General features: G+C 36.5%; 1 protein-coding gene across 1 annotated transcript; it reads right to left on the bottom strand.

Moving 5' to 3' along the window:
* Positions 1 to 10,396: 10,396 nt before the first annotated feature.
* On the bottom strand, positions 10,397 to 11,452 carry LOC105799901 (glutathione S-transferase U8-like). Its single transcript, XM_052620573.1, is given in 3 exon segments — positions 10,397 to 10,651; positions 10,653 to 10,829; positions 11,008 to 11,452. Coding segments are annotated over 3 exon segments (651 nt in total). The 5' UTR covers positions 11,320 to 11,452; the 3' UTR covers positions 10,397 to 10,489.
* Between the last annotated feature and the right edge of the window lie 340 nt (positions 11,453 to 11,792).

The following is an 11,792-nucleotide window of genomic DNA, read 5'->3' as shown; positions in this document are numbered from 1 at the left end:
TCATTAATTAAATAAAAATTGGATACTGCAACCAAAAGGGTTTTCCAAGGTATGGAAGAAAAGGGGAATATCGAGGAACGTGTCACCTTGATTAGCGGGGAAACCAAATGGGGTTTTGTGTCTCAAACTTGTCGTTTCCTTTTAGTTTTATTTTTAAAATTTTACTTGTTATGGTGAGAGTGTCTCAAAACTTTGACCATTTGTCTCCTTTGCTAGGCAGTAGCAAGCTCTCCCCAGCACACAAATCTGTAGCACTTCACTTAAATCTGCCGATTAAAGTGGAAGACAGGGTACAATTGCAATTACATTTTTAATCACAAAGTGTCCCACCTTAAGATTGATTAGCAAGCAAAATGGGGCCAAAGTGTTAAAAAACCCATTATTAATGAGTAATTAATAGAAAACATGATTATCATCTGAGATGACAATGACAGTGATACAGTTATATTTTGAGGGAGCCTTTTCTTCCCATAGTGCTGCAAATGCTTCACACAGCGTTTTCAATTTGTCCTTTGTGTTGGTATTTTTTATTCTTGTTTTAAAATTCTCCCGGTGGCTGTCATGCATGAAACAAAACCAACAAGTTGTGTACTCAAGAATGTTGCTCTGATAGGCTCCAATTACTTATGTTCTCAAAAAGGAATAATGAGATTATAAAAATTGATTTTGAAATTTAAATGTTGAGACCGTATTTTAATTTGTGTGGCAGACAAAACTTTAAGAATAAATCAAAACATTGGAGAATTGGATGAGGGTAATGTTGCTTAGCCACATCAATGCGAACCAAGAGGCTATCGTTTACTTCGTCTTTGGTAGCCCAACAATCGAGCAAAATATCAAATTCTATAGGCCTACGACTCGACTTAGGTCTAGTTAAGTAGGCCTGAGCTTAGTTTGGATAAGACCTTCTATTTTATTATTAGGTGCGTTTTGGTGGGTAAATTAGCAATATATGCTGTTTTTTAGAAAATAATTAGGATTTACATCGATTTTTCGACATTTAGGGCATAACCTGATTTTTTTCACCATTTGATCATGGGTTCCCATATTGTTTTTTTTTCTTTAATTCCCCCCCGTTGCCTATATTAAGCGGAGTTTTACTCCCCCACTCCATCAACTTTTTTTAGTTACCGTCTCTTACAAAATAAAAATTCTCTTTTAAATTGTTTTTTTAGTGTTGAAATTTTTAGACGGAAAGATTTATTTGTGTTCGTGTTTGTGTTTGAGGGAGATAGTGTGAAAGTTTTAAGGCGTGTTTGAGTTCATGATAATGTGATGGCGCTTGGAGACCCTCACATTTAATTTGTGATGTAACGCCCCAAAAATTTAAGAGTTTATTTTTGAGGATCTACAGTAATTAATTTATGTATCTCTGGTTCTGTGCTCTACTTTTGGGTTTAAGGTCTGGAGTTCGAATTGCCTAGCTAAAAGTTTTGTTAATTTTAAAAATAAATCAACCCTCATCCATGTGTTTCGTAGTTAAATCCAATTCTAGGTAAATTAATGTCAAGAATGAGCCTGTTGGTTCACTAGTTAAGCATCTGTCTGGTTCCGGATTCAAATCCTGTAGTATGCGTTAGGAAATATTTTTGTTATTGCTGGAAGGAGATGATTAATTTTAAATAATCTGAAGAATTTCTGATATCTCATTCCTTACGTTCTTTTTCTCTAAGTTATAATTTTTTCCCAATTCTTCTTATTCTTTTATTTTATTTTCCTTATTCGGTATTCAATTCTGCGTTAATTGAGAGTTCTTCGTTTCCTGTAAGGTCGACTGTGCGATTATTGAGTAAGCTTTGTTGTTACTTTTCTCACGTTTTGAGAGTTTCGCCGAGTTAATGATATTATGTCGAAACGAGTTTTTCTCGGTTGTTTGAACGCTTTGTTTAATCACTCGATTAGTTACTTTTTAGGCAAGGATAGTGCAAGAGACGTTATTCCGCCATGTTAGTATGATTTCCATCTGTTTCGTGTAAAGTAAATAAGCGATTAGAGTTGGGGTTGCGTCGAAAATTACGACATGATCTTGACGGTAGATAATTTTAGAAAAATATTGAATTTGATGGTTTAATTGATTAGAGAATGATTATTTAGGTTTTGGGTAGCCTCCATAACGTTTCTCTGTCAAAGCGAAATTAGGTGCGTATAAAAACCCTTAATTTTTACAAGCTTATCAGTGGTGGTTGATAGTTGATTAGGGTACTCAGCCTAAACAAGTGAACTGAGACTATTTCAAGAACGCCTTCCAGGGTAAGTATGTGAGGGCGAGTTATGTTGAGGCTTGCCGACGCGAGTTTATGAGCCTAGTTCAGGGTGAATGATATGTAGCTGAGTATGAAGTTGAGTTTTTGCATCCAAGTAGATATGCACGAACTTTGGTAGCATCTAACTACAACAAGTGCGTGAGGTTCGAAGAAGGACTGAGACATGATTTGCGGGTTCTGATAGCTCTTCAGAAGGAGCGGGTTTTCGCGATTTTAGTTGATAAAATAAAAATAGTGGAAGAAGTGAAGCGTACTTAGCGCGAACGACGTGATCGTAAGAATGATCAGAATAAAATTAAAAGGGATTCGGGTCCTTCTAGTTCTAATCAACGCTCTAAGAAGCAGGCAATGTTTGATAGGCCCCCGAGGGCCGAAACCCCACCTATAGTGACTAAGATTCAGTTGTGTGGTAAGTGTGGGAAATGCCATCCGATTGAGTGTTGGAGGAAGTTAGGAGCGTGTCTCCGTTGCAGGTCGATGGAGCATCAAGTTAGAGATTGCCCTTGTCGACTAAATTTGGTGTTAGCTACGGCACAAACTCTGTCTCCAAATTTTGTTCGGCCTCCGAATGACGTTCAACAACCATTTAGAGGTCGTAGTACTAGTAAGTGTGGTGGTAATGGAGCTGGGAGAGGATAAAGAACACCGGGTAGAGGTGCTGGTCAGGCTGAGGCTCATTAGTCGGCACTAGTTTATGCGACGAGACGCCGCGAGGAGAGCAATGATGTTGATGTCATTACAGGTACCTTCTTTATTCATATTGTTCTGTATTATGCTCTCATTGATATTGGCTTTACTCAGTCGTACATAGCTAGTATCGTTTCTGTAACTCAGGGTTTAACTGCTGAGAATATTGCTAGAGAGTTTTCTTTGATTAGTCCGTTGCGTCAGTCAATTCGAGTTAAAAAAGTATACAGACAGGTACCTTTAAATAGGGGTGTGCATAATTCGGGAAAACAAAAAAAATCGGTTAACAGACCGAATTCGGTTAATCGGTCGGTTAACCAAATTTTTTCGGTTGGAGATCGGTTAATTTTTTTATGATTTTTTGGTTAACAGTTAATTTTTTAAATCGGTCGGTTAACCGAAAAAATTAATAAATAAAATTATCCAACCCAACCCAATAAAACTAAAACTAAAGTTTACCCGATTACCAACCCAATAAAAATAAAACTAAAGTCTAACTCTTAAGTATCTACCCAATTACGCATGTTTTTTTTTTAGGTTTAATGCAAATCGAGATTTTTTGGAGAGAATAAATGGATATAAATGGAGAATATTAAGTACTTACATTTTAACTATGTGTTAATTTCAAGAATTATGTTTAATTATGTAGTGATTCAAAGACTTATGTAATATTTTTAATTATGTAGTGATTCAATTCGGGTAATTCGGGTAATTCGGTTAATTCAGTTAATTTTTAACCAAAATAAAAACCATATATTTTTTGGTTAATTCGGTTAATCGACCTAATTAACTGAAAAAAATTCGGTTTGGTTAATTTTTTTAAAAAAATTTGCTTCGATTAAAGGTTAAAAATTTTAGAAGGTCGGTTAATTTGATTATAGCTATTTCGGGTCGGTTAACCGAATGCACACCCTACCTTTAAAGCTTTAGGGTATGGTGTTTCCAGTTGATTGAATGGAATTACCCTTTAATGAGTTTGATTTAATTCCAGGAGTGAAATGGCTCGTTGAGTATCAGGTTAGTCTGGATTATGGAAATAAGAGGGTTACTCTGAGACAGACTGCAAATGACGAGGTGGTCATGGTTGGTGAGCGTTGAAATTATCTCGTTACTGTAATCTCCGCTCTTATGGTATGCAAGTTAGTCCGAAAGGAGTGCGAGACATACCTTGCTCACGTATCTGATTCTACTCCCGAAAAGCTTTTAGTGGGAGATATTCTCAACGTGAGAAATTCTCAGATGTTTTGCTCGAGAAATTGCCCGGCGTACCTCCAGATAGAGAGGTGGAGTTTGGAATTGATCTGTTACCAAGAACTGCTTCTATGTCCACTGCGCTCTATCGCATGGTACCGAAAAAGCTGACCGAATTAAAAATGAACCTTCAGGAACTCGTGGATAGAGGATTTATCTAATTGAGTGTGTCTCTGTGGAGGGCACCGATATTTTTTATTAAGAAGAAAGATGGGTCGATGGGAATGTGCATTGATTATAGACAATTGAACAAATTGACAATCAAGAACAAGTATCCATTACCGAGAATTGACGACTTGTTCGACTAGTTTCGGGAAGCGTCCGTCTTTTTTAAAACCGATCTACGCTCTAGTTAACATCAACTCAAAGTTAAAAAGATTGATGTGTACAAAATTACCTTCAAGACTCCTTATGGGCATTACGAGTTGCTAGTAGTGCTCTTCGATTTAACGAATACCCCGACGATATTTATAAATTTAATGAATCGGGTGTTCCAACTGTACTTTGATCAATTTGTAGTTATTTTCATTGATGATATCTTGATCTACTCTAAAGCTGAACCTGAGCATGATGATCATCTTCGCGTCGTACTTCAGATACTCCGAGAAAAATAGTTATATGCCAAGTTTAGTAAGTGTGAATTTTGGTTATAGGAAGTTACTTTTCTGTGTCATGTAGTGACGGTGGAAGGGTTCCGAGTTGATCCGAATAAAATAGAAACTGTTATTAAGTGCCAACAACTGAAAAATTTATCTGAGCTTCATAGCTTCTTAGGTTTAATCGGTTACCACAGAAGGTTTGTTGAAGGGTTTTCTCTGATTGCGTCACCACTGACGAAGCTATTGCGTAAGAATGCTCAATTCGTGTGGTTAGAGATTGCTCCATTCGTGTAGTTAGAGGCACAACAGTCTAGTTTCGATAAACTCAAGTCCGTTCTGACACATGCTCCTCTTTTAGTTCAATTGGAATCGGGTCAAGAGTTTGTGGTATACAGTGATGCTTCACATGTCGGGTTAGGATGTGTGCTTATGCAAGACGGTAAGATGGTCACTTACGCATCGCGGTAGCTGAAGACAAACTATGGCAATTACCCTACGCACGATCTTGAACTAGCTACGGTTGTATTTGCTCAGAAAATCTGGAGACACTCTCTATATGGTGAAAGGTGTATTATTTATACTGATCATAAGAGTCTCAAGTATTTGTTAACCCAAAAAGAGTTAAATCTTTGGCAGTGCTGATAGGTTGAGTTACTTAAATATTTTGATTGCACGATAGAATATCATCCAGATAAGGTTAATGTGGTAGCTGATGCCCTTAGCTGTAGGGTAATGACGGATCTTAGTGCAATATTAGCTCGTCTGAGTTTGGTTGAGGACAGAGGATTGTTGGCTGAATTGCAAGTAAAGCCGATTTGGGTGGAACAAATTTGAGCTAAGTAATTGAACGACGAGTCGTTAGTCCAGCGTATGCAAGATTTTGAGTCGAACGAGAATTTTGATTTTAGCTTGAACAACAATAATATATTATGCTTCAAGGGCCAAATTTGTGTACCTAATGACAAAAAATTACGACATTCGATCCTGTAGAGGGAAAATAATAGTCCATATGCTATCTATCCTAGAGGGAACAAGATGTATCAGAATTTTTGAGAGCTTTATTGGTGGCTCGGACTGAAACGGGCAGTAGTCACTTTTGTATCCCAATGACAAAGAGTAATAGGTTAAGGCCGAACATCAGTGGCCTTTTGGACTGCATCAACTAGTTAAGATTCCACAGTAGAAATGAGCGTGGGTAACAATAGATTTTGTTTCGGGGTTGCCTTTAGCTCCGACTAAGAAAGATTTAGTTTGGGTCATCGTTGATCGGTTAACCAAGTCAGCCCATTTGATTCCTATCCGAATAGATTACTTTTTACAGAACTTAGCTAAACTGTACATCACTGACATTGTGAGACTACACAAAATTTTGATCTCGATCATTTCTGATAGACATCTGCGATTTACGTCTCGGTTCTGGAAAAAACTCTATAAGGCTTTAGGCACTCGACTTAATTTCAGTATTGCGCATCACCCTCAGACCAACGAACAGTCAGAGTTAGAAGATATGCTTTGGGGTTGTGTGATAGACATCAGTAGTAGCTGAGAGGAGTATCTATCGTTGGCGGAGTTCGCATATAACAATAGCTTTCAGTCTAGTATTGAAATGGCACCCTACGAGGCTTTATTTGGTTGTAAGTGTCGTACTCCATTATGTTGGATAGAGTTAAGTGAACGCCATATACAGGGTCCTGAGTTGGTTTCTGAAACTGGGAACATTGTGAAAGTAATTCGGAATTGACTGAAAGCCACATCTGATCAGCAAAAGTCTTATGTAAATTTAAAAAGCAAGGATATTTTATTTTCGGTAGGTGATCAGGTGTTTCGAAAGGTATCACATTGGAAAAAGATCTTTCGATTTGGACGCGTGAGTAAGCTAAGCCCGATGTTTATTAGGCCTTATCGTATTTTAAGGCGTGTTGGACCCGTTGCGTAGAACTTAGAATTATCGTTGGAGCGAGATTAGATTCATAATGTATTTCAAGTCTCGATGCTGAGACGGTATCAATCAGATCCGTTACGTAATGTTACTATTGATGAGATCAAATTACGACCGGACTTAACATTCTAAGAAGAGCCTGTCCAGATATTGGAACATGATATTAAGATGCTGAGGAGAAAACCTATTTCTCTAGTGAAAATCCTATGGCAGAACCACGGTATTGAGAAAGCCACGTGGAAACTGGAAGAATCAATACAACGGCTGTATCCGTATCTTTTTTACTCAGGTAAAATTTTGAGGCTGAAATTTCTTTTAGGGGAAAAAAGTTGTAACACCCTAAAAATTTAAGAGTTTATTTGTGAGGATCTGCAATAATTAATTTCTGTATCTCTAGTTCTGTACTCATCTTTTCGGTTTAAGGTCTGGAGTTTGAATTGTCTTGCTAAAATATTTGTTATTTTTAAAAATAAATCAACCCTTATCCATTTGTTTCGTAGTTAAATCCAATTTTAGGTAAACCAGAGTTAAGAATGAGCTTGCTGGTTCACTATTTAATCATCTATTTGTATTCTGTCTGGTCCCGAGTTAAAATCCTGTAGTATACGATAGGAAATATTTTTATTATTTCAAGAAGGAGGTGGTTAATTTTAAATAGTCTGAAGAATTTCTGGTATCTCATTCCTTATGTTCTTTTTCTCTTAGTTTATTTTTTCCCAATTTTTCTTCTTTTCTTTTATTTTCTTCATCGGTATTCAATTCTACGTTAATTGAGAATTCTTCGTTGCCTGTAAGGTCGACTGTGCGATTATTGAGTAAGTTTTACTGTCACTGTCCTCTCGTTTTGTGAGTTTCACCGAGTTAACGATGTTATGTCGAATCAAGTTTTTTTCGATTTTTTGAACACTTTGTTTAATCACTCGATTGGTTACTTTTTAGGCGAAGATAGTGCAAGAGACGTTATTCCGCTGTGTTAGTCTGGTTTCCTTCTGTTTCGTGCAAGGTAAGTAAGCGATTAGAGTTGGGGTTGCTTCGAAATTTTTGACATGATCTTGATTGTACATAATTTTAGACAAATATTGAAATTGATGGTTTAATTGATTAGTGAATGATTATTTAGGTTCTGGGTAGCGTTCATAACGTTTCTCCGTCAAAGCAAAATTAGGTGCATTCGAAACCCTTAATTTTTGCGAGTTTCGGTTACCAAAAATAGTGGCTGTCGATACCATACGACTGTATGTAAAACCGTATGGGTGGCCGTGTAACTCACTGTTCATCTATTTGGAGCCACACGGGTAAGGCACATGGGCGTGTGTCAAGGCGGTGTGTGGCCATGTTAGTGTAGGGTTCACACGTGTATGGGACACGGGTTTGTGTCCAGGCTGTATAACTCATTGTTTCTGACTTAGGACCACACGAGCGTGTGCAACGGCAAGGACTCTGTCGTGAGTGTAAACGCCGTATGGCATTATAAAAGAGGCCCGAATCCCTTTTTGAGGCTGTAAATATTGTTTATGACAGATAATGATTTCCCCATTGTATGAATGATCTGAATTTAATTGAATGAGAACTCTCTGATACTTTGTAACGGACATATGAATATTATAATTTTAAGTGTATTATGGATAATTGTACTCTACATTTGCATGGGTTGGGATGTTATGAAGAAGGAAGTAATCTATTTTGAATCAGTGGTTAAGCTACTATGTGAATGGTTTCGATTTTGGTGCTTGACGCATTATGATCCAGCAGCTAAGCTGTGCTACTGTAAACGTGTCAAACAGACACTTGTGGTGTGTAGGGTTGGATGGGTATTGAATGTCCTTAACGGTGTGTTGGGATGGTCGTAGATGGAGTGTAGCGGATGAGGTTTAGGAATATCTGCATCTGAATCTGATCTGCAATATATATATATGAATTTATATATATATAAATATATGTATATAACTGATCTGTTTTGAATCTAAATTGTAAATAGTTCTGTACCGAACCAAATCTCTAAATTAGAAACTACTTTATAAATGAACATTAATTGAATAAACTTAACTTTATTTTAAGCGCTGAGTTCACAACTCATTTTGTTTTTGATTGAATTTCAAGTGATCCCCAATCTTGAGTGGGTCAGCGCAGCGGATGCTCGGTCAAACATTTACCTTCCCTTAAGTAGTATATTAGGATTTCAGAAAATTATTATAATGTGAAATATGAAAATTATATACAGAATCCATTTTATGATGAATGTGTTATGAAGCATGGTTTAACTTTATTGTGTTGTTGTGTGACAATTGATAGTTGATGAGATAACTTTCTAAACTTGGATTAGACGTCCAGGCTGGGTTTAGGGTGTTACATGCGATGTGGGGATCGAACCATCACCTTAGCAGCCTATCGCATTGCAACTCAAACTCTTAATTCATGGTGGCTATACGATCACGAGTTAAAGTATAACTTAGGCTCCTAGTTGACTAGAGTTATGCAGTCACGGGTTGAAGTCTAACTTGGCCCTAGTTGATGGTAGTTATACGATTACGTGTTCAAGTTTAATGCCACGGGAAGAGAATCATTTACAAACCTCATACATAAGTTTGAAACTATAATTATTGGGAAAAAAACTAAAAGGCTTTCCAGTGTAATCAACTTATTCTTTTTGTGTATCTTTCACCAAAATAATATCCTTAATTTCATTGTCTGAAACCTATGATTGAAGAACTCATTAATAACTACAATTGTTGCTGTCTCGACTCGAGTTTTAGCTTTCTGTCCATCGCCACAGTCTCTCCCCCCTTAAAGTCCTCTTGCCCTGAACTCTATCATAAGTTTCAAACAATTAGGTTAAGAATGCTACTTTGGTGGGGATGGAGAAAAATAATAAGTTGATTATACTGAAAAGCACATTTATTTTTCCTTATGACTATGATCTCAAACTTATGTATGGGATTTATAAAGCATCCTCTTCCGGTATCATGAATCTTGAACTTTTGACCACATAACCACTTTCAACTGAGAGCCTAATTATACTTCAACCCGTGACCGTATAACCATTGTGAACTGGTAGCTTAGGTTGCAATGCGATGGACATCAAAGGTGATAGTTCTATCCCGACACAATAGATGAAATGTACGAGTTAAGGCGAAAGATGAAATGTGTGACAACATTTTTATCAAATTTACTCGCATTTTGGTCAACCTTTTCGAAATCAGATTGATAGTTGAACTAGTCAACCAATTAATTTATTTATCAAACTAGTTTGATTGGTTTAGATGGTTCGATCAAATAAATTTTTGAAAAAAAATATTAAAAACCGTTTCAATCGATTTTTTAGATCAATTGAATTGATTTGTATTGATTCTCAGCTTAATCGGTTCAAAACTTTTTTCCAAATTGATATTCGACTGATTTATTCGGTTCAAGTCAAATAATATTGATTTTGGTAACAAGGCAAGAAAATGTATTTTTTGCACATTTAAGAAAGAAAATAAAGTTGTCAAATTGTAGAAAAAAGTGAAGCATATATATTCCATGTCATCATATATATATATATGTTTTAAAAATAAACCCCATCAAGAAATTAGTGAAAATTTTGATTTAAGCAGTAAAAAAATCATATTTGAAAAGTAAAGTGTCTGGAAATGATGAAATTATATGCCAAATACGGATGACCTTGTAATCAGGATTGCATTATTTATGTTTGGGTTGAAAACAAGAGCAAGTAAGATTACACAGGAAAGCAGGCAATACAAACGAGACAATCATTTGGAAAGATGAGCTTTGATATGGGCTACTAATTTGTCTCTAGGAGGCAAAAGTTCCGTAACAATGCTGCAACTAACAAAGTCGTCAGTCCATTTGAATAAGTTGGGGAATTTCTCAGATGACAACAGCTCCAACCCCTTAATTTCTTGAAAGGGTCTAAAGCCAAAAGGCAATAAAAAGGGCAACAATGTCTACCATTCCAATTGTATCCCCACCAAAGAATTTCTTTCCATTCAGTGCACTTTCAACTGTTTTCAGACACTCACAAGCTTCTTCCACTGCCTTCTCTCTCTCCTCCTCAGGGCTAAATGCAACTTTCCTAATGGCAGACGAGCACTATATGGCCAAAGTGAGTCATGAATTAGTCAAAGTCTTTTTGTTATAGATATTTAATATTTATATTTTAAATTCAGGTTCTCATATTATTATTTATATTATCCCTATAAATAAAACATAGAGAAAACAAATATGATGCTGGAATGGGAAAAATTAAACTTAAAAAATAAAGGTATACCTTGCCATCAATGAAATTGACCCAGAATCGAGCCATGGCTTTGTCATTAGGATCTTGTGGCAAGATGGGATAGGCTTTCCAAGTTTCCTCAATGTATTCAAGTATAATAATCGACTCTGTAATTGATTTTCCATTGTGAAGAAGAACCGGGACTTTCTTATAAACTGGATTGTATTGCAAAAGCAAAGAGCTCTTGTTATTCAAGTCTTCTTCTATGTAGTCATATAGAACGCCTTTCAACCGCAAAGCCAGCTCTACCTTACTGCTAAAAGGGCTTCCCCATGCTCCAAAAACCTTCACCTCTTCACCCATATCAATATTGATGCCACCCCACTTTTTATTACTTGTTTCTCTCTCGGGAGTGTAACTCTGGTTTGGCGCTACTTATATAGAGGGAAGATTTGGTAGTTTCGTTGGCCTTGGGGAAGATGATACAGGCCTGACTTAGTGAAATTAATCATTTTTTATCTGATAACTAAGGGGTTTGTCATCTTCTACGTAAGCAGTGACGATCGAGTCTGTGAGATTCAAGTTTGTCAACATAGTGAAAAGTTGACAGGGACAAAGCACTGAACGTGAAAATGGAGGAGACATTTCAATTTCTGAAAATACTATATTAAACACTGTATATGATAATGACGGCGATACAGTTACTAGGCCTGTCTTCTTTCTTGTTTTTCAAAATTTTTGAGTTGGTTTTTTCTCTGACATGCCTGAAGAAAATAATGTATACTGTTGTTGCAGTAACAATCACAACATCATGGATTATATTCTTATCAAATTGA

This window comes from Gossypium raimondii, chromosome 9, assembly GCF_025698545.1.
Source record: "Gossypium raimondii isolate GPD5lz chromosome 9, ASM2569854v1, whole genome shotgun sequence".
Lineage (NCBI taxonomy): Eukaryota > Viridiplantae > Streptophyta > Magnoliopsida > Malvales > Malvaceae > Gossypium > Gossypium raimondii.
The sequence above is the reverse complement of the archived record's forward strand: the minus strand, read 5'-3'. Positions and strand labels throughout refer to the sequence as shown.